The sequence below is a fragment of the Aedes aegypti genome, chromosome 1 (genome assembly GCF_002204515.2).
Source record: "Aedes aegypti strain LVP_AGWG chromosome 1, AaegL5.0 Primary Assembly, whole genome shotgun sequence".
NCBI classification, from domain to species: Eukaryota; Metazoa; Arthropoda; class Insecta; order Diptera; family Culicidae; genus Aedes; species Aedes aegypti.
Window position 1 is genome coordinate 144,021,040 of NC_035107.1, and position 23,603 is coordinate 144,044,642.

Consider the following 23,603-nt stretch of genomic DNA (forward strand, 5'->3'; position numbering starts at 1 on the left):
GCTGTTGAGCTTGACCCGATTGCGCTTGGTTTGCAGAGTTGCCCCCCAGGCCGGAACTCCGTATCTCAGTATCGACGATGATACGCTAGCCAGAAGACGAGATAAAGTGGTGTCGGTGCTGAGATAGTGGTTGATGGGGATGTATTTGGAGTTATTGAAAAATTTGTTTATCTTGGAACAATTGAGATAAGTTCTTCTTCTTTCTGGCGTTACGTCCCAACTGGGACAAAGCCTGCTTCTCAGCTTAGTGTTCTTATGAGCACTTCCACAGTTATTAACTGAGAGCTTTCTATGCCAATTGACCATTTTTGCATGTGTATATCGTGTGGCAGGTACGAAGATACTCTATGCCCTGGGAAGTCGAGAAAATTTCCAACCCGAAAAGATCCTCGACCGGTGGGATTCGAACCCACGACCCTCAGCTTGGTCTTGCTGAATAGCTGCGCGTTTACCGCTACGGCTATCTGGGCCCCAATTGAGATAAGTGTAACTTGCAAATGGAAATAAAACGGCGTCTCTCTACGGACATGATGTAGCGGACTTTGGGGCAAGTGTGCCATAGGGGCAAGTGTGCCACCCCTGCTTTTTATAAAAACTAGAATATATATTTTCTCTTTGAGCTTAACAATATGTTCCCTTATAGTTCACAATACGATGATCAAAATTTAATGAAAGTTGCTCTAGTTTTCAGGTATTTACATCGACTTGTGCAAAGACAACCAAATTTGAGTGATTTTTTATAAGATTTCGTTGTTTCTAAATAGCATGGTGAAAGATAAGTTAATAACAGATTTTTCTAACGTACTGTACATCGTGAAACTATTCAAATGTGTAAGTTATTGTGGCATTTTAACGAAAAAAGTATTTAGTTTTACATACGAAATCCAGTTAGGTTGAAATGTATACTTATTGGGGCAAGTGTGCCACCTATTTGGTAAACGAAAATTGTTGGATGGTTGGTTGGTTTGACTTTATTAACGAGATTTTTAGCCCTGGGCTAGTTCATCTCGGGACCAACGGCTTTACTTCCCTTCCGAAGGAAGTCGTCACTATAACTTTTTACGTCATAAGTGACTATGTCGGGGATGGGATTCGATCCCAGGTCCTCGGCGTGAGAGGCGAGTGTTCTAACCACTACACCAGGTACGTCCCCAGAAAATTGTTGGAGTGAAATTTATAAAAATGTAAACATCATCAACAAAATCATAATAATAAACCAAAATGAGGCACCAGTAGTAGTTTCTGAAGTATAGTAGGAGAATAACTGACTTTTTTGCCCCCTAGGTGATTTTTTCTCAAAATATTCAATAATTACATGTTTATCGGCTTATTAAGTACCGTTTTACATATCTACATCAATATTTTACCATTATTTAGTGCTGATCTAGTTAAATATTATACATATTTGCCGTTATATAAGGGTAATACATATATTGTATTGAATGGAGACAAAAATAACCATTTTAGTTATTCGAATTGAGTAATAGGGAGTTACGCATGTTTTGAACCTTGTTATAACGCATCCCCTTATTACGGTAAACTTAAAATTATTTTTTGAACTATCGATTAGATTCTGCTTTGTAAGTAATATTAATAGGAAATAAAGAAAATTTTATTGCAAGTAGAATTACATACGATGTTCATTCGGTGGCCGTCTTGCCCCATATGGGTGGTACACTTGCCCCATAGTGTCGAAAAATAGGTTATTTTGGATGATATTTGAGAAGCCCCTAAACTAACACTTTTTTAAATGATTTTCTTGTAAAATGGCACAATAGTTATGAAAAGATGTGAAACTAACATCATGAGGCTAAATTGATGGATTTTATAAGCTTTAGGCAAAGATAGAGAACATTTTGCTTAAGGTGGCACACTTGCCCCAAATTCCGCTAATGACGTTGAAAGAGGCAGACCGGATATTGTATTTGGTGGTTTCGAGCGTAAAGTATTGCGGACATACTCAATGGGAAACTAGAAAATATGACACAGACGCGTGAACCACGAGTCATATCAAAAACCAGATAGATGTCGGCGACTTTGTGGAAAGGGACCTTAACCCTAACCGTTCAGGCCAACTGAAAAAGTATCCCTCAAGACCGATGATGAAGATGAGATTCTTCAATCCGCCCGGAAATGGCGTGACGCTACGCTTTAGCCAACATGGTATATAGATAGGTGTCATCCTGGTCGCGGCACCAATATTTTGTCCAGAATGGAAAGTTCAATCGGCTTCAGAGCCATGTTCCATGCCAATTTGGAGATTTGTGTTGGAAAGGCTGTTCTGGATAGTAATAACAGCATCATTGATACGCTATCGTTTTATTTGATGTTATAGGATAACTTTATGATTATTATTAGTGTTTGAAATTTCTGGTTTCTATGTCTACATTCGAGTACATTGATTTGATACACAAACAAAAATCTATCTTTGTTCAAATGTTTCCGTATAAACGAACTTATGTGTAACTATTCGAGCAAGGAACCGTCTCGCTCGTCACTGTCTCAAAAATCTCACCCGCGAAAGGCAGTCTATGCCTTACTCTTATCGGTATGATTTAGATGTTTCCCACTATTTTACTGTGAAGCACTTGTTCTATGTGTCTTATAACACATCTTCTGTCAATAGTGAACCTGCGTCGCTTTGTTTTAAATATTGTACTGCATCTCAATGGCATCATATCTCGACTCTTCGTGTTCTGCATTGTCGGTTCTACGTAACAAGGGATGACGGTGTGTGAAGCAGCGGTTTGGATCACTCAGAATTGCGGTCCGTTTTGAACGTGATCTGGAAGTTTTCCCCTTGCGTCAAGTAGGAAGCACTGTCTGAGGTGGAATCGATGTTCATCGAAGACGAAACCGTTCCATCCACTAAGCGCAATAACTTAGGAGATGATTCGGACTTCTCAGCTGTTGGAAAATAATTAGGTATTTATTATGTTTATTCAAAAGTAATTAGCAGGACAAGACCCCTACCTTGCTTCGCATCGTTATTATGAATCGTAATTTTGAAGTTGGGTGCAACCAGAGCCGAAGGTAGTGCTGGCCCTTCTGCTACGTCTGAATGTTCGTCATGTTCGTACGAACTGTTGGCGTGGTCGTCTTCCGGGTAGTCTTCATCTTCCTCTGTGGCAGCCATGCGGTCCAATTTTGAATTGTTCAGATTTCCATCCTGGCCGGCAGATCGGTCGCGGTTAGCGTTTTCCTCCAAATTCTTTAGGTCTGCTTTGAGGCGCGCCTCTACAGCGGCGATACTGTCCATTACTTCTTGACGCTTTCGTTCCATCATTACTGAAATGTAGAAGATATATTAGGAGTTGCTAGTAATAAATGTATCGAGGTACTTACATGCGTGCTCCTCTTGACATTCTTTCAACCTTTTCTCCATTTTGGAGTCCATCTTTTTCGGAAGGAAGTAAATGTGTGGCTTCGTCTTGGTCTTGATGAAGTTTGCCAATGGTTTCTTCGTCTCCTCCCACGCTTCTAGGTCCTTCATTTTGTTCATCTTGGTTTCAAGGGCACGGATCTCCAACTGTTGCCGCTTGCGATCAGTGTAGAGACATTGCTTTTCTTTCCTTAGGTTTTCGCGTTCAATCTTTTGCTGCTCTTCAAGTTTCTTCTCTATCTGAGCCTTTTTCTCCTCTTTCGACTTGAGGCGGGATTCTTCCTGTGAAAATTTCTGTAGCGTTCCCAGTAGAGAACCGAAGATGCGTCGATTTCGAGCACGGGACTGCTCATCGCTACCCTGGGCGGCAACTATTTCCTGCCTCGTGGGTTGTTCCTTGATGACTCGGGAATAGATTCTGGGTTTCTCGTATTCCATGTCCCGATTCGGCGGACCCGATAGACGGCTGAACACAGATTTGGTTTCTCCAACAGCTCGCCGTTTCGGTGGATTGTGAGCAACGTCGGAGAAGCGGCGCTCCTGATCCATCCGCCGGTTCGGCTCAAACCCGGCCGAATTGCGTTTGCGGACTTCATTGCGGGAATATGCACCAAAACTATGAGAAACAATTTTTACGATTTCAAACTTTACTCAACAGATTTTTATGAATCGACATTAAGAAAAAATGTCTGGTGGTAAATGCGCAGCCGTTAAAAAAATGATGGAGGTCGCGGGTGTTCATGCTGACCGGTTCACGACTTCCATTAGAATATAATTGTGCTTGTTATACGATGTAAAAAGCAATAGTTAATAGCAAAAAAGTTCTCAGTTGTTGAATGTGGAAGTGTCCATGGAACACCAAGCTGGGAAGAAGATATAAATGGTGCAGGAACGATTATCGACGTGACGTTCTGAAGTCCTAACCTAATAGGAACCATGAACAGGCTCGTTGATGACGGTTAACTCTTAGTGGTCTTCAAGCAGTTCGCAAAATCCAAGACACTGTGACGATGGCAGGCACTGGTCGCTTCAGTGCAACATGTGAGATCAGGGACTAATCGAGGCCATGGATCGCAATATGGAGTACCTCCCGAAAATGCAGGTGGCTGTTGACCAATCGATGGCATCGTCGAGTATGTTAAGAAGCAATGTCAACAAAGACTTGAAAACAAGTCTGCTGAAATTGCGACAAACAGTCCTAGCTGGAAAGCAGGACTAAATATGAGAAAGCCAAGGCACAAGATAGAAGGCAAAAAAGACACTAAGTCGTGGCAGACTGAAGTGTTTCGCTTCACAGGTATTAACGCGAATATTGACGATATACTACTTTCGATAGCGATCGCCATCGTTGGGCAAAGATCTGTAAAGAAATTGGAGGACCGGTTGATCGAGAAGGCGGACTAGAATTGATTAAATTATCCTAGTATTAAAGAAAGATGCTAAGCAAAAGGGTGCAGTCTGTAACAATCTAGCCCAAGAAGTGCTTGGCACCGAGGTTGATATGAGATCCCCAACTGCAGAAGCGACTCTCCACTCTCCAGTGCACACTACAGTCACTCTATTCACAGTCTGGTGGATAGAGCTATCGAAGCCAATCGGATCAGAGCCAATCGAACATAACAGGTAGATAGTGCTTGAATCGGTGTGGAGTATTGTGGCCGTAGAGATATTAAATCAACAAAGAAAAAGACAGTGCGCATCGTACCTTCGTGCTGTGCGTACACAAATTCTCTCTGCTCTTGGAAGTTTTGTTTTTTAACTACCTAAAGTAATAAAACAGTACTTTTCAGAGCTAAAATAAAAAACGGTACTTTTCAGTGCTACCAAAAAAAGTACTTTTCAGTACTATTTTTTCTACTATTGATCCCTTTACGATCCTTGTTTGGACCCGTGCCTTCGATTTTTCGTTGGACCCGTTGGCAAAAGCTAGCGGTGGTAATCCTTCTTGGACACCGTCTTGGGAAAAAACCTATTAAGTGTATACAATATTTTCACATCTGACTTACCTGAGTTACCTCAGGGATGTCAAAAATCTTTGCGGATGACACAGGCGATTGCAAAAAAGTTTGGATATTTTTTCTTCATACTTGCAAAACTGGAAGATTTCTCCTAATACTTCCAAAACTCAACTAATAATATTCCCACATAAACCAAAAGCTCTTAATTTGAAACCTTCAAGTAGACATGTTGTCACGATGAGAGGGGTTCCAATAAATTGGTCAGATGAAGTTATGTATCTAGGGCTCATGCTAGATAAGAATTTAACTTTCAAAAATCACATTGAGGGCATTCAAGCCTCAATCAAGTATCTATCCCCTTATTAATAGAAAGTCAAAACTTTGTCTTAAGAACAAGCTTTTGATATACAAACAAATTTTCAGGCCAGCCATGTTGTATGCTGTACCAATATGAACTAGCTGTTGTAATACCAGGAAAATGATGCTGAAACCTCCTCCCTGGTATAGTACTAATAAGTTACATAGAATATCCAATGTTGAAACATTGGAAGAAAAGTCAAAGAAAATTATTAATATTTTATTTGTATTACAAGCAGTTGAAATCAACTCCCCTATAAAAATTCTAAACTGCTACGGAAAATGAAATGTGAAATGTTAATAAATAATATTTTATTTATTTTATACGTTAATAAAAGCTTATTTTAGTTTTACCAAATTAGGAACCTATGTGGTGTTTGAACCAAAGAAATAAAATCAAGGTGTTACAACCTGGGGTTACAACTATTTTTACAGATTAATAATAATTATTCTTTTGAATGTATTAAAACTGATACTTGATGAAATATTTCAAAATCGTAGTCTCAATACATGAGCTAGATTCCATTTTCCATTCACATGGTCGTATGAATAAGCTGTATATTGCTTGGAACTCATTGAGCGAGTTTTAAAATAAAAAGTTTTAGAACAAGAGTTTAAAACAGCGTTGATTTTCAACAGATCTAGTCAATTCGTTAGCTTCGCGAATGATATGAACATTGTCAGCCCAACATTTCAATTTATGGCAAGCTTTTACACCAATTTGAAACATTCCGTTGAATAGGAATGCAAAATACACAACCGCCGGTTGTCAACCGGTATGGGAACTATATCTGGGATTGCGTCGTCCCGGGTTTTGTGGGGCACATCTGCTTTAGTCAAAGACAAAATGCATGTTATTAGGCGGAACCGGCCACGACGAGTGTTACGATTGACGAGGGCTCCAAGTTAACCCGAGGCACCCCTTAAACAATTGGTCTACATGTACCTGTTTCCACTATTGTACTGCTCTGTGGTCGATGGATCACGCCCGACTATCTTCCGGATGTTTTCGTTCAAATCCTTGAGATTGTCACGAGCCTTGTTCAGCTCCTGTTGCAGATGTGTGTACCTATTGGGGGAATGTGTTTCTGTTAGCAATTATTGTATTAATGCATTAACGCAGCTTGACGCCGCAGCATAACATTTGAATTATATCAAAACTATTATATTCATAGCGTTTCATATTATTTACATACCCTTTGATGACATCGGTAGCCATGGCTTGATGGGAAGTGCTCAATTAAGCCGAACAAGAAACTATACAATTCACACGCTCTCCTCACTTGTATATCCTTAATTATTGTTTAAAACCAATATTACTTTCAACGATACAAGAAATTGACCACAAGTGGCTTAAATTTCGCGGTTTTAATTGCAGAAAACCATCAATTAAATAATGTTTTTCCTATTTTCGGCAATGTTTGCTTTCTTTCTGACACTTCATTGACAGTCCGCTCAGCAACTGACAAACGGGCCATGCGATGTTATCTATGCGGGGCGATCTGATAACCCTTTCGTAGCATTCACAGAGCGGAACGTGTGGAACGCGAACGATGAAAATAGATTCTAAATTATTGTGATTTTCCTTGGCCACTGGAGTCAAAGGTCGGTTTAGCTTCCTATTTGAACCGTCGTTTTTCATTACACCTTACCAAAATCACCCTTGGTTTGCATCAATCACCACATTTTTCTTACCTTGCCCATCAAACAAATGTCATTGCACCGAAAAAAAAGAGAAACCGGAAATAAGTGAAAGAGTGAACAAAACAACACGTGGTTGATTTGTCAGTTTTTACATATTTCAGAGTGAAGTCAGCTGTGAAGGCAGAAAACGATTATTTTTACGACTGTTCGGGCACGACCGTTTCAAACCATCATGTTCGATAAGGAAATCCACCCACAATACCGTGACATGCTCTATTACAGTGAGGTTAAAAAACTCAAGTATCTATCAATTAGAAAAAAAAATGTATGCTTATTTTCAAGTTTTTTAAGTGTTATATGGTAGATCGTTTTATATATTTTGCACAAAAAATATGATTTGTACCATTAGGAAAATTTTAACCATAGTTACAGTTGCTGTTGTTGAACATACCATTGTTCCAAATACCGGGTACCCCCGTTGGTTTGACCTCATTTAATCTGAACACTTTTTAATCTGTACCCCGCTAATTTGCACATCGTTCAGATTAAAAATGGTTCAAACGTCATTTAGCTCATGGAACGGAGTGAAGTGAGATGGAACGTTGTGGAACGGAACGCAGAATCAAAACAAAACAGTGAAAGAGGTAACAAGAAACACGTTTCTAGGGTGACTAGATGTTTAAATTAAAAATTAGCCCCGATGGTTTGCATGAGGTACCGTTCAAATTAACGGGGGTGCACGTACCGTGCATCTGATCACGACTGCCGGGTGACATTTTGAAACATCTCTCGATTGAACGGACAAAACGCATCATAACCAAAGTTTTCTATCAAACAACGCTTTGAGGTTTGTATTGTTGATTCGGGAAATAAAATATTTATTTTACTCAGCCATTTTGGGATGATAACACCCACCCACCCCCTTCAGCGTTATGAAATATGTGAATGGGCCATTATTCTAGCTATGCATTGATTTCGCCGTGTTTTCCGTGTGTTCACCCGTTCGTTTTCCACGCGTTCCACTCCCCTGCTTATCCTGTCAAATCAGGCGATGTTTTCCACCCGTACTCGCGCCGTGTTGTCGAATCACAACACACTGCAGTTCGCTTCATCCTTGTTTGTGGGAAGCATCCGAGAGAAGATTTCGTTCCGATCGCACGTGTAAAAGGTGCTCCCTGTTGGCACTTTTTTTATTCTGTTGAAACCATGGAAGTTGCTCCACAGATGATTGAGAATATCAAGCTGGAAGACGGGACCAACGCTGTCGAGGATGATGACTTCGTTGACCCGTGGACAGTTTCGAGCAAATCCAATGCTGGAGTCGATTACGATAAATTGATTAGTGAGTAATAAATTGTGGCTACCATCGAAAGTGAAAGTGAAAAACTATTTTCTCGCATTACAGAACGTTTCGGATCCTCCCACATCGACGGCGACCTGATCGAGCGCCTGGAAAAAGTGGCAGGAAAACCGGTTCACCCGCTGATCCGGAGGGGGATCTTCTTCTCCCATCGCGATCTGCACACGCTTTTGAACATGGTCGAAGCGGGGAAGAAGTTTTATCTCTACACGGGTCGGGGGCCATCGTCCGAGTCAATGCACCTGGGACATCTCGTGCCGTTCATCGTCACCAAGTGAGTACCTATTGATAAATGTTAGGCAGCTTAAGATTCGCTTTCTAAGCTTCCTCAATTTTGAACGTCTATGTCCATATGAAAATAGCTTTAGGCTTGAAGAATCTTTGTAAAATCGATAAACAGTTAATTGACAGTAATTTGATTTTTTAACGATAAATATTTTTTATTTAAATAGTTTATAATCCGATAAGCTTTGAACAATACTTCACTTGATTTCTCTCGACTCGAAAATCAATGTATAGTTCAAAATCTGATAAGAAAGATTTTGAAGTGTACTGTCAAAATAGGTATTGTACATCCGTCTGTGATAAGATAGCACGATTTTTGGTTCCACAAAAATGATGAAATATTTCTTTGTCTTGCACAAAAAAACTAGCAGAAACCAAATGTTGCAAATTATGTGGTGACCATAATTTGCCTTATCTTAACGGGATTGTAAGATATGATGTGGCAATGAACATAGAATGATTAAGACAATATAGTTAAATTTTCATCATTTTTTTATCGTCAACAAAAACTGATTGGAATGTTCATTTTACTATGAATACTGTGTAGTGCGAGGCAGTCTCGTTGCCAAACAATCGACCTTAGCTGCAGGCAGCAATGTGATTGTGAAGCTTGACCAAACGATACTGTACACATAACTCGAAAATTTACGAGCGGAACTTGATAATTATGCAAGGCAACAGCAAAAAATTTGGGTGGGTAATGTCTGTTACATTACCGCTGGGTTGACACAGGACTACTATGGACAACCCTTCGATCAATTCTGGGTCAGACTCTAACCGCACTGTTGGTAGCTTTTTGCAGATGATAGGACGTTTGATTATAGATGATAGGTGTTGTTACACTAAAAGTGGAAAGATTTATTATTCAATGTTCGGTTTTTGAATCAATTTTTGTTAGAGTGTAAAACAGAATCAAATGTATATTTTTTGCTGTGTGTGCTACTAGCGCAGACGACAGAAGGTGTAGAAAGCGAAGGTTTGTGGAGATTTGGCGCGATGCGAACGGAAGTAGGAAGGAGATAGGAAAAAGGAAATCATAAAAAGTAAAAATTCCGTCGTGTTTAGACGTGTTTCGTTTTGCTAAATAAAATTCTTAAAATACAGTCCACTTGCTTTTCGTCCCTGAACTATCCGAAGAACATTTTGGTCCTTCGAGCCGGATGTCGGATTAGTGGATGGAAGCAGATTCTCGGTTCGTGCGCGAAACGAGAAAGAATCGACGCGAGTTTCGGCAGTTGCGACGGTCGAATCGCGAAGTGAATCCGATTGCATGCGTTGCATCGGATAGTGTTTTCCGATAAACGTGGTCGGAAATCGAATTCTGTTCCCGATTGAGTGGTCGAAGAAAGCTTCCGGTTACTTGCGCGTTCCAGAAGTGTGTGCTGCTAGTCGGACGGCAGAATAGAACATTGAAAAGTGGAGGTCAAGCCTCAACGAAGAAGAAGAGCGTGAAAATTGTGTGGTAGTGAGAAAAAGAACTAAAAGAACTATTCACATGTAATGTTTTTGCGTTCTGGTAAAGAAAAGAAAGTGTTGTTTCCGTCGACGCCATTTTCAACCCCGACCGGTGAATTCAGTGTGCTTCGTAGTGTGCGTGAGTAGAAGGAGGAAGCTGAACAGCGGCAGAAAGAGAAGGAAATGGCGGAAAGTGTTGTTGCGTTGGAGCAGTGTTGCCACGCTGCAAGGTCGAAAGTGGTGCGAATAAAGTCGGCCATTTTGAATGCAGAGCAGGATCCGGAAAAGTTCACGCATCATGGCTTGAAGCTGTATCTGAAGACGGTCGATTCTTCTTATGAGGAATACAACAATTTTCAGAATCGTATTTACCTCACTGATCCACAGAGGAGAGAAGAATTCGAGCCGAAATTCGTCGAATTTGAAGAGCTGTACGAGTTCGTTCGAATTTCCCTCTGTGAGATGATACAGCACTACGAAGACATCGAGAAGGCCATAGCGAACGAGGCAGCATTGGAGCGAGAGAAGCAGCTGCTGGCTGTGAAGTTTCAAGGTAATGCTGTAGCAATCGAAGATCGTGCTGGATCCAGTGGCGTACCAGAAAGCGTCGTGCCGTATAGAATGCCACCATCGTTGTTGTTGCAGCAAACACCATTGCCAACATTCGACGGCAAATACGAGCACTGGCACAAGTTCAAGGCGCGATTTTGCGATATTGTCGACCGGTGCACCCAGGATTCCCCGGCGACGAAACTCCATTATTTGGATAAGGCGTTGGTCGGAGAAGCGAAGGGGGCAATCGATGAGCAGACCCTCAACGATAACAACTACGAAGGTGCATGGAGAATTCTGGTCGAACGTTACGAGAACCTCTCGATGGTGATTCATGGCCACGTGACAAGGTTGCTGAACTTGAAGCAGATGGCCAAGGAGTCGTCAGTGGAACTGCGAACGTTGATCGACGACTGTACGAAGCGTGTGGAGTCTCTGGAGTTCCACAAGCTCAAGATGGACAAGATGTCTGAAGCTATCGTTATCACGTTGCTAGCGTCGAAGTTGGATCCGAGTACCCGAAGAAGCTGGGAAGCATCTTGTGAACACGGTAAGTTACCTGTGTATAAGGACACGATTGCATTCCTGCGAAAGCATTGCCATGTTCTGGAGCGGTGTGAACAAAATGTCATGCCAATCAAGAGCAAGATCGTGCCGATGAAGACCCAGCCATCTATCATTACCAGTAAGACGCACACTATGATGATTTCGAAGACGACCGATGGATGTCCCGTGTGCGGAAGTGCTCATTCGATTGATGCATGTGGAGCGTTCAAAAGGTTGAATGTTGACGAGCGGTATATGAAGGCGAAGCAGCTGGGATTATGTTTCAGCTGCCTGCTACGAGGACATCGAACGGTAGCCTGCAAGAGCGGTAAAACGTGTCCAACTTGCTCGAAGAAACATCATGCACTGATGCATCCGGAAGAGAAGAAGCCTGTTGCAGTTGAATTCCCTCAGCCACCTGCGGCAGAGCAAGCAACGAGTTCCTCCCATCCACTGACAGCAGCAAAGTGCACGATTCCAATCGAGCCAATGCAGCCGAAGCAGATTTTATTGGCGACAGCTATCGTGATGGTGTATGATTCCAACGAAGTAGCGCATAAGTGCCGTGTGCTGCTGGATTCCGGAGCGATGGCAAACTTCATGTCAACCAGAATGGCGGAATTGTTGCGACTGCGAAAGGAGGGTGCCAATATCCCAATCGATGGAGTGAATGGGATGAAGACTGTCGTGAAGTACAGAGTGAACGCTAGAGTGGCATCAAGAACAACTGGTTTCCAATCATCGTTGGATTATCTGGTTGTGCCCCGAGTGACCGGTGCATTGCCGGCTTCTAAGATCGACCCACACAGCTGGCAGATTCCCAAGTCGGTGGAACTAGCAGATCCGCATTTCTACGAACCAGGTCGCATTGACATGCTACTCGGTGCGGAGCTGTTTTTCGAAGTGCTGCAAAAAGGTAAGATCAAATTGGCCCCGAATCTACCATTGTTGCAGGAGAGTCAGCTTGGATGGCTCGTTTCTGGACCGGTGTCCGACTCTGCGGTGATCGGAACCGTGAAGGTGTGTCAAGCTAGAAAATCGGTGGAAACCGAAGAGCAACTGTGCCAACTGCTGCGGCGGTTTTGGACTATCGACGAGTTTGGAGGTGATGCGTCGCCAAGGCCAGACGATAGATGTGAACTAAGTTTCCAGGAGACGCACAGTAGAACCAAGGATGGTCGTTACGTGGTAATGCTGCCATTCCGCGATAATGTTAAAGAGCTCGGAGAATCCCGGAACCAAGCGATGCGACGATTTTTGTCCCTGGAGCGTCGCTTAGAAGGTCAGCCGGAGTTGAAGCAAATGTACGTTGATTTCATCAGCGAGTATCTGGCACTTGGTCATTGCCGAGTTGTGACGGATTCCGAATGCGATAGGCCTGAGTCTGTCTACTATCTTCCACACCACTGCGTGATTAAACCGGACAGCTCAACTACCAAGCTGAGAGTGGTGTTCGACGCTTCGGCGAAGAGTAGTTCAGATTTGTCGTTGAACGATGTGATGGATATTGGGCCCACAGTGCAAGAGTCACTCTTCAATGTGATATTGAGATTTCGCTTGCATAAATTCGTCTTCACCGCCGACATCCCGAAAATGTATCGGCAGGTGATGGTTCACGAGGCTCATCGAAGGTATCAGCGAATTCTGTGGAGAGAAGATAAAAATCAGCCAATGAAGGAGTTGGAGTTAAATACTGTTACTTACGGTACAGCTGCAGCGCCTTTCCTGGCGACACGATCGGTTGTCCAGTTGGCTAGAGACGAGCAAGAAGATTTCCCAGCGGCGAGCGAGGCAGTTGAGAAATGCTTTTACGTCGATGATGTGATGACTGGTGCTGACACGCTTAGCGATGCTAGGCAGCTCCAGCGAGATTTGATCGCACTATTGGATAGAGGTGGTTTCCAGCTTCACAAATGGTGTGCGAATGATGAAGCGTTACTCGAGGACATTCCATCTCATGCCAGGGAGAAGCAGATGAACTTCGAAGACTGCGAGATCAACGGAGTGATAAAAACTCTTGGCATTCTTTGGGATCCCTCCAGCGATGAATTCCTGTTCCACGTGAAGCCAATTAGAGATGGCTCTGAATTTCCCACGAAGAGGTCAGTGCTGTCCGATATGTCAAAACTGTTCGATCCTCATGGCTTACTAGCACCGGTGGTACTCATTGCCAAACTGGTAATGCAACAGCTATGGCAACAGAACGTAGGATGGGATGATGCGATTCCAAATGAGCAATTTCGTATATGGAACCGATTCAGATCCGAGCTTTGCTGTTTGAATTCCCTCCGGATCGATCGGCGGATTACTATTGACGATACGGTTGCTGTGGAGCTGCATGGATTTGCTGACGCTTCCAAGGTGGCGTACGGATGTTGCATCTATATGAGAAGCGTGAAGAGTGATGGTGCTGCAGAAGTTCGACTGATTTGTGGCAAGTCACGAGTTGCCCCAATGAAAGAACTACAACGAGACATCAAGGTGGACGCAACCCCTGATGAGATGACGATCCCGAGGCTAGAGTTATGCGCTGCGTTGCTGCTGGCTGAACAAGTGGATAAAGTGCGCGAAACCTTAGCATTAACAACCGCAAAGGTGGTGCTTTGGTCGGACTCGAAAATAGTGTTGAACTGGTTGAAACAAATGAAGCCAAATACCCCAGTGTTCGTACAAAACCGCGTAGTGAAAATAAGAAAACTTTTTGCGTGGCACACGTGGCACTATATTTCGACTCAGCACAACCCAGCGGATTTGGTGTCACGTGGTGTAATCCCTGAGGATTTAATGCGGTGTGAAGAATGGTGGTTTGGCCCAAGTGTGATTCCTATTGTTGAAAACAATGAATGTGGTGTGGTGGAAGCAGAAGAATATGCCCACCAAATTGTGACGACTTTGGTACCGGAACGTGATTCTGTAATACCGAAGAAACAACTTGAGCCGTACGAAGTGATCCTGAAGTACAGCATTTATCGAAAGCTGCAGCGTATTTTCGGGTACGTGGTTCGTTTCCTACACAACTGCCGCTTGAAGGGAAACAAGATGAAGCGCAGAAGTGGTGCACTGAATAGTGAAGACTACACCGAAGCACAGAAGGCGATGGTGAGAATTGTCCAGCTGGTGGTCTATAAGGAAGAAATCAGTTGTATCCAAGCGAATCAATCAGTGAAGGGAAAACTGCGCAATTTGAACCCAATGTACGACGACAACGAAAGGCTTCTGCGAGTTGGCGGTCGCATAAGGAACTCCGACCTGCCGAAAGACCAGAAGCACCCGATGATTTTGCCGGAGAATAACCATTTCACGGAGATGCTAATAGAAGCGTTGCATCGTGAGCATCTTCATGTCGGTTTGAATGGACTACTTGCGGTGGTCCGACAGAAATTTTGGCCAGTGAACGCGAAGCGAACTATTCATCGAGTCCTGAGGAAATGTGTAGTTTGCTTCCGGACAAACCCCAGAGACGTACAGCAGTATATGGGCGATCTTCCGAGCTGCCGAGTGACTGCTGCCCAACCTTTCGCCAGGACTGGAATTGATTTCGCAGGACCATTCTTCATTAAGGTTGGACGAATGAGAGCTAAGGTGAAGGTGTACGTGTGTCTTTTCGTATGCATGTCTACCAAATCCATACATCTCGAACTGGTGAGCTCTTTGACGATTGATGGTTTCCTGGCAGCACTTCATCGATTTGCTAACCGACGAGGAAATCCATCTGAGCTGTTCTCTGACAACGGAACTAATTTTCGGGGAGCAGACCGAGAACTTTCCGAACTGTTGAACCTGCTACAGTCTCAGGTGCTTGACGACAAAGTAAACGAGTTCTGCCAGCCCAGAGGAATCAAATGGAGCTTCAACCCTCCCAAGGCTCCACACCAGGGAGGTATTTGGGAAGTTAGTATCAAATGCATGAAATCCCATTTGTGCAAGACACTAAACGAGAGCTATTTGACATATGAAGAGTTGAACACTTTATTGATCCAGATAGAAGGTGTATTGAACTCGAGACCTCTTGTGCAGCTGACGGATGATCCCTTCGATTACGAAGCGCTGAGCCCAGGACATTTGCTAGTTGGACGGGAATTGACGGCGATAGCAGAACCGCTGTACGATGATTTGAAGGAGACGAGCTTGTCACGATACCAGCTGGTGCAAAAACGAATGCAGCATTTTTGGCAACGGTGGTCGAATGAGTACGTGACGAGTCTTCAGAAGCGCAGCAAACGGTACAAGGACCCTACGTTGCTGCGCACTGGATTGCAGGTGATGATTCTGAAAGAGGACAACATGCCACCTAAGACCTGGAAGTTGGGTCGCATTGTTGAAACGCACCCAGGTAAGGACGGAGTGGTACGTGTGGTTACGATCCGCATTAGCAACAGCATCTACAAGCGACCGACGACCCAGATCGCTGTGCTTCCCATCGATGACTGCACGGATCAAGCAGAGTCCAAGGAGAAGTGAGACCTTCGCCTCACCCGGGGGAGTATGTTACACTAAAAGTGGAAAGATTTATTATTCAATGTTCGGTTTTTGAATCAATTTTTGTTAGAGTGTAAAACAGAATCAAATGTATATTTTTTGCTGTGTGTGCTACTAGCGCAGACGACAGAAGGTGTAGAAAGCGAAGGTTTGTGGAGATTTGGCGCGATGCGAACGGAAGTAGGAAGGAGATAGGAAAAAGGAAATCATAAAAAGTAAAAATTCCGTCGTGTTTAGACGTGTTTCGTTTTGCTAAATAAAATTCTTAAAATACAGTCCACTTGCTTTTCGTCCCTGAACTATCCGAAGAACAGGTGTTATGATTGTGAGTATTTATTTACGTTATGGTTTTAAGGGGGATCTATCATTTGATTTGAAAGCTTTTTCAGAGTTTCGGATTTCAAAGTTAAATACTTTAAAAAATCAGTGGGGGTTGTATACAAGACACGATCGCATGACGTTAACTACGCCATGTGATTTGCTGCATTTGAATTTAAGTCAATTGTCATAATTGCAACCTACCTTTAGTTATAGTTCAAAATATAATGGTTTGTGAATTTAAGAACAGTTAGGAGCTCCGTTCGGAGAAGTGCCCCAGTCATCGATATCGTCATCACCACCATAAAGTTCAATTTGCCGTATTGTCAATTCTTCTTCTTCTTGACATGCCGTCCTCACTGAGACAGAGCCTGCCTCTCAGCTTAGTGTTCAATGAGCACTTTCACAGTTATTAACTAATTTGCCAAAGTTGCCGTTTTCGCATTCGTACATCATGTGGCAGGTACGATGAGACTTTATGCCCAGGGAAGTCAAAGAAATTCTAATTACGAATAGATCCTGGACCGACCGAGAATCGAACTCAGACACCTTCAGCATGGCTTTGCTTTGTAGCCGCGGACTCTATGGCTGATGACATACGCAGGAGTAGGCAAGGGATAAAATGAGAGAAGAGAAAAGAGTCAAATCTCTCCTAATGCAAACCATATGGAAAACGCACGTACCTGGTATACTACGGGCGAAGCGAAGAGGTTCGAAGAGTTCTGTGGAGATCATTTACTGCTTCGACGCGCAAGAACGCAAGAGGAATAGTAGGTACATGACTGCGCTCGTTTTGGGCATAAATGAAGCACGGTTAAGCACGTTTGGTAGTAAATTAAATCAACTTGTACGAAAATTTATGATTAATGAATAAACTGTTAATCAGTATTTTTTTCTTTTAATTATTTCATTGCTTTCCCCAGTTGATCATATTTCAGAACATTATTTGACATCATGGAATGTGGTGGAAGAATCCCTACTTGGTTTTGCTGGCGTAAATGAAAAACTGTTATCGATCGAAATGGCGTTCGAACGCAAACAAGAAAAAGGGGTGAATAATATTTTGCTTGTTCAGAACTAAGCTCTCTTTTAAGGCCGCATGGGACGTCATTATAATCACCCTATCCATTTGAAGAAGCAAATCTCAAGTACCACTCGATATATCGATGTGAAAAATTCATCATATAACTCTATATATGTAGATTTTTTCAGCCTCAAATAAACACTTTTAAGTTTTTGGTAATTTTTAATACTGCCATAAAATGATCGAAAATATTTATCATTTGAAGACTCTCCACGGTATTAACTCGAAATTGTCAAAAATGTCAAATGTGACAAACAGGGCAGGCAATCGTCAGATTCGTCACAGTGCGATGACGAAATGAAAAAAGACATCGTCATCCAGTATAATAACTCTGGCAGGTCGTCGTCTCGTCTTCGACGAAAGAATGCACGACTAACTTCAATCCAAAATCGTCAACGAGCAAATTTATCTTCATTCCGCTTGTTACCTTCACACACAAGAAGAAGGCGTTCACTGTATATTCGCTTACATCGCACCTGGGAGGGAGGCACCCACGATAAAAAGAAACAAGGTATTATATTCCGAAAAATGACACTTGGTAGTGACGTCATTCCTATCGCAATCTCGAACGAGTACAAGAGAAAGCAGAGCCTGCTCTCTTTTACTATCCTTCTAGCCCCCTGCTTGGCGATAGGAATGACGACACATGTTTTGATTGAAAATCGTTGTTTACACGTGGGAATAGCCTACCTTGTTGTGTATACCGTGGGAGGCACCGATACTACACACGAAATATGACACAAAGTTATTTCGAACTGCAAGAAAACTTCAGCTTTCCAACGACAATCAAGGCAGACTTGATGTAAATCGTTAGTTTTCATTTGTTGTGTTCCTTCGATCGTTCTGGACAAACATGGAAAATGGGTAAAAGTTTTCTATGCATTTCATTTTCGTTTTTATTGGAAAAAGTAAAATTAGGCGTTTCAAATACCTTATGTTCAATCAGAATAAAAGTTGCTATTGTGACATTACTTTTGAATAAACATGAATAGCTTTTCAATCGATTTCTGGTCACATTTGATAAAATGCAGAAATATGTTTTAATCAATTACGCGCTTTTAACATGTTTGTCCAGTGTTTTAGATCTGGGCTCACAGCACGCACTTTTCCCAAATATGCTTGAACTTCTTTTCAGTTTTCAAATTTTGTATGTTCATTCGAGCATTTTTCACGCTTTTGCCACATTCAATGTAGTCAAGTTCCTTCTTGATTGATTGATTTGACTTTATTAACGAGATTTTTAGCCCTGGGCTAGTTCATCTCGGGACCAACGGCTTTACTTCCCTTCCGAAGGAAGTCGTCACTATAACTTTTTACGTCATAAGTGACTATGTCGGGGATGGGATTCGATCCCAGGTCCTCGGCGTGAGAGGCGAGTGTTCTAACCACTACACCAGGTCCGTTGTTCCTTTTTTTGTAGTGTGAAAAAAACAGTTAAGGAAAAAAACAGAGGCAAATACTTTCAGGTAAAAAATCGTATCAAATTCGAGCATAAAGCTGTGCAAGCCTCTGGCCAATGAACGAGTTTCTCCGTCCCATTGAAAATCTCCCAAAAACATTTCGCTGAAGCATTTAGTAATTTCCGAATGGTATGTCTCAACAATGTTGACCATTCTTGAGTTGTATGCCCATTTTACTTTACACACGTTAGGAATCTTCTGTTGCATAAAGTTGTTTAATTAAGCATCTCTCTTCGGACTTTGCGTGAAAAACGAAGCAACTGCAGAGAGTGACGAAAAAAATCTTTTTGTGTCTCGTTGGTTAGTGCATGTAACAATACAAGATTGAGAACATGGGCTTTACAATGTATTTAATCAGCATTCGGAAACGATTTCTTGACAATAGCTTGCGTTCCTCCACTAGCACCAGACCTAACACGAGCTCCGTCGTATGTCTGGGCCACAAGTTTTGCAGCAGGAACATTGAACTTTTCGAGTGATGCGACGATTCCGCTAGCAAGAGCCACGGCAGATTTATCGCTACTTACATCATCCAAACTTACAAATCGTTCAACGGGGGTACCTATTGATATACGGAAATGATAAAAAAAAGTTACTTATATAAGTATTTAGAAATCCACATGCACAGTTTTTTTTTATTAAAAATTATTGTTTAAAAATTTACTCACCATCCTTCAAGCAATACCGCAATGTAGTAGATAGCTGAGACTTTCTTGCTATATCAGTGGTTTCATCTACCATAACGGCGACGAACTCAGCTTCATTTACTTCACGTGCAATGTTCTCAAGAACGTACGAACCGATCATTTCAATCAGCTCATTTTGAATTCCAGCTGATGTTCCCGAAAACACTGGATTATTTGACAAGAAATCCGAAAAAGCTGTATCTCTTGACGCAAGAAACTTGCACAAATCTTTGTAGTTTCCTCTGTTCACTGAGTTTTCACTTTCATCGTGTCCACGAAAACTAAGCCCGTGCGAACCAACAACATACTAACTCTATGAGTGTTTTCATTCCCTCTCTGTTCTTTTTGACCCTCAAATATTAATCTATTCGTGATTTACCGAATGTGCGTTGTGCCATGGCGTTATTAATATGTTCTTTGCTTGCCGCATGAATTTTCATTGCCGAGGACAGATGATTCAAATCACTGAAACCTTCACTTGTCCAAACACATGTTTCTCCCTGGTTTTGAAATAGCAAGCAAGGCCAACAGAACAGCCTATTACGCACTGTCGAACCACACAACCACTTATTCTCGTAAGACGTAACGTTGAAATTTCGCGTCACAGTTTTTCTTCCTCTCGAGAATGTAGATTTTAATGTTTCCAGTTTAGGTTGTAGGACACTTTTCCTGGAAATCAAGAGCTTTTCTTCAAAAGATCGCCTGACAAACGGGTTGCAAACAAGGTCATCCACAATATCGTGTTCCATTTTTTTTCTTTGAACGTTCTAACTCAAAAAACCGAACCATATGCGACGAACCGAATGTACTGAATTACTTTTCATTCAGTCTCACCTAAATGTATTACCGCATAAGCTATGGTATTTGCTTCCAATGGGAGAGGCACTCTCTCGTTCTCTCGTTGAAGCAATCTGCAACGTTGGCAATGTGACTACTCAACATCCCCACATTCGGTCGTTCATAGAGAAAAGTGAACCAGTGGGGGTATGTTCCTCGCGCAGCTTCATGTAGCGCCCTTTCACTTGGTAGTATAACTCCTCGAATTCCAACCGGTGGTTGAAAATCGAGTTGATTTCACCAATCGCTTCAGTTTGATCTTCGATTTCACTTTGCACCTTATCAAACTGTTCACAAAGCTCGGAAAGTTTGTGCATGCGCTCCTGCACTTCGCCGACAGGAGGCTTCCGTTTTTCCACCGCACTCACGTTACTCAGCTTCCACTTCATGCGCTCGAAAAGCACATTGCGGCGTTTCCGAATCGCTTCCATAGCGGTTTCGCGAAATATCCGGCGATGAAGGTCCAAAATGTACGCGAGGGAGCTAACGGGACGTAATAAAACACGGCGGACTATATTCGACTTCAAAATGGACTGTATTAACCTAATTTTATATTTACCTTTAGTGAGCACACTTTTTACGACCGATTGGTCAGACGACTGTACCTTTTATGATTCTCTTAGCGGAAAAGGAAGTGGAGTAATGTTGGCAGCGCGCGACTACGATGATGACGTTTTCGCTGCGAGGCTGCGAGGAATGTGCACGAAGTCTACACAGCGTGTAGGGATGGTCTGCACGCGAACAGGATTCCTAGTAATATTTCACAAAAATGTCATGGGCACTTAAAAAAAAAAAATAATTGGAAAATGTTATTCAAGATTGCTCAGAGAAGCTTTCCACCATAAATCTGTATTTTTTTTACAGATAATTATTTTTTGATTTATCTAAAATCAAGGTGCAGCATCACGCATTCCTTTAAAAGTCTCTTGAAAATTTTTATTTGTTTTTTATTTTTCTCAAAAATTCCTAACAAAGCAATACTTCCAAAAACTTTTCCGTGAAAAAAATCAAAAATCCACGAGTAATTTGTTCAGAGATTTCTTAGAGAATTAATCTCGTAGATTCATCTGAAAAAAAAAATACCAAAGATTCATCTAAGCATTTTCTTTTTTTCCTAAAACCGCACTAACGATTCTTTTGGGATTTTAATTGAATAATTTTTTCATCAGATTCACCCTGTCCTTTGGTTCAGAAGGAAATTATTTTGCATTACTAAAATTTATTAGGTTCAAAAGTGGTTGGTATGATTCAATGGCTTAGCTAATGTTTTTCAATTTTTTGATATCTTTGCTAATAAAAATAAAAACGTGTTTTGATGCTATTAAACTGCATAAAGTTTTTCAATTGTAAATTGAAATTATAAATTCAAAGATACTCCTTGAAATCTCACATTCTATCCTTTTTTTTCCTTTTCAGGTGGCTACAAGAAACGTTTGACGTCCCGTTGGTGATTCAATTGACAGACGATGAGAAGACCCTCTGGAAGGATCTTACCGTGGAGCAATCGATGAGGATGGCCCGAGAAAACGCAAAGGACATCATCGCCATTGGTTTTGATGTGAATAAGACGTTTATCTTTGCAAACCTCGACTACATGGGTCGTTGCTCGGCTTTCTATCAGAACATCATTAGAATACAAAAATGTGTTACCTTCAATCAGGTGAAAGGTATTTTCGGTTTTGGCGATTCGGATGTTATTGGAAAAATTGGTTTCCCAGCAGCCCAAGCGGCACCCGCCTTTTCTACGACGTTTCCGTTCATATTCGGAAACGACAAGCTTCCAGTCCTGATTCCTTGTGCAATCGATCAAGATCCATACTTCCGAATGACTCGGGATGTTTCCCCAAGATTAGGATTTCCGAAACCAGCGCTGATTCATTCCAGCTTCTTCCCGGCATTGCAAGGTGCGAAAACTAAAATGTCTGCAAGTGAAGACAATTCCGCAATTTTCCTAACCGACACCCCTAAGCAGATCAAGACTAAGATCAACAAGCATGCATTTTCTGGTGGCAGACCAACCTTAGAGGAACATCGTGAACTAGGTGGAAACACAGATACGGACGTGAGCTTTCAGCTGCTGCGGTTTTTCCTTTATGATGATGATGAACTGGAACGTATTCGCGTGGCGTATTCTACTGGTGAACTGCTTAGCGGTGAAATCAAGAAGATTGCTATCGAAACCCTACAGCCCATCGTTGCCGATCATCAAACTAAGCGAAAGGAAGTTACTGACGAAATTCTGGACCAGTTTATGACCCTTAGACCTCTCAACTATCAAATCGGCTCCTCACAGAAGAAAAAGTAACAGAAGCCAACGTTCACAGAGGTCAACCTTACGTACTTCACAATGGCGGACAAACTGGCACTTATGTTGAGTTTAGATTGCAGATTTCTAGCATGCTGTACGTCCATCTAGGTAATTACGAAAATTACCACTAACAAGTTAGATATCTGTGGTATAACTGAGGTATTACTACTATATCGGCTGCATTACACTTGCGAGTCGTTTGTTATTTATTAGCTATTTATATGCGATCTAACACCTGCGAACTGCGATAATTTCTATTCACTGAAAAGCTACTATAAAGAATAATAACGTAAATAAGATCGTTTTCGTTAAATATCCAGAAATTCATTTGTTTGACACAAAAGGCCACACAAAATCCCCAAACTCAAACATTGAATCAGTTTCTGAAAAAAAAATATCATGTTCGAAAGTTTGGGGTCATCTGCGACATCAAATAATTTTGATTTATTTTTCGCTGTTTTTCAACCATTTATTAAGTGAACTTTTAACATTTTTTAGTTTAAATCAAGGAAAATCATGAATGGAAGTTTTGTATCCTACATATAAAAATAGCTACAGTTTAAGTTTCTCCTCGTTTAATGTGATGAAATTAATAAATCAAATATTTATTGAATTTTGAAGATATTTTCATATTGTTATTATTAATTATTTTATAAAAAATCGCAAGAATTCATTGGAGAAATTATTTGTAGAAATTCCTAATATAGCCTTGGAAGGAACCCTTTTAAAACATCAGTTGACAAAAGTAATCGGAATGATTCCTGCAGAATATGTTTGACAAATTTCTTGGAATATAATATTATAAATTTCTGCGTGAAATCTTCCTTAGCCACGATCACTGGGTTTGACGGTGCCAAAGTAGAAGGTGCACCATAATAATATCCGTCTGTGA

At 41.7% G+C, this 23,603-nt stretch overlaps 2 protein-coding genes across 2 annotated transcripts; one reads left to right on the forward strand and one right to left on the reverse strand.

Moving 5' to 3' along the window:
- Nucleotides 1-2,303: 2,303 nt before the first annotated feature.
- Nucleotides 2,304-7,131, reverse strand: LOC5578145 (pinin). The gene is made up of 5 exons (XM_001663665.2): nt 6,894-7,131; nt 6,644-6,766; nt 3,346-3,998; nt 2,974-3,288; nt 2,304-2,907 (listed from the first exon to the last, which is right to left on the reverse strand). Exons 1-5 carry the CDS (start codon nt 6,914-6,916, stop codon nt 2,753-2,755), a joined length of 1,269 nt encoding a protein of 422 aa, XP_001663715.2. The 5' UTR covers nt 6,917-7,131; the 3' UTR covers nt 2,304-2,752.
- Nucleotides 7,132-8,421: 1,290 nt separating this feature from the next.
- On the forward strand, nt 8,422-23,331 carry LOC5578144 (tryptophan--tRNA ligase, cytoplasmic). Its single transcript, XM_001663664.2, has 3 exons — nt 8,422-8,683; nt 8,747-8,975; nt 21,820-23,331. Exons 1-3 carry the CDS (start codon nt 8,548-8,550, stop codon nt 22,706-22,708), a joined length of 1,254 nt encoding a protein of 417 aa, XP_001663714.2. The 5' UTR covers nt 8,422-8,547; the 3' UTR covers nt 22,709-23,331.
- Nucleotides 23,332-23,603: the final 272 nt, after the last annotated feature.

Coding starts and splice junctions, on each gene's coding strand:
- LOC5578145 (XM_001663665.2), bottom strand. CDS start 6,916: ATGGCTACCGATGTCATCAAAGG. Junction 6,767..6,893: donor GCTACCGATGTCATCAAAGG/GTATGTAAATAA, acceptor TTCCCCCAATAG/GTACACACATCTGCAACAGG. Junction 2,908..2,973: donor TAATAACGATGCGAAGCAAG/GTAGGGGTCTTG, acceptor ATTTTCCAACAG/CTGAGAAGTCCGAATCATCT.
- LOC5578144 (XM_001663664.2), top strand. CDS start 8,548: ATGGAAGTTGCTCCACAGATGATTGAGAATATCAAGCTGGAAGACGGG. Junction 8,684..8,746: donor CGATTACGATAAATTGATTA/GTGAGTAATAAA, acceptor CTCGCATTACAG/AACGTTTCGGATCCTCCCAC. Junction 8,976..21,819: donor GTGCCGTTCATCGTCACCAA/GTGAGTACCTAT, acceptor TTTCCTTTTCAG/GTGGCTACAAGAAACGTTTG.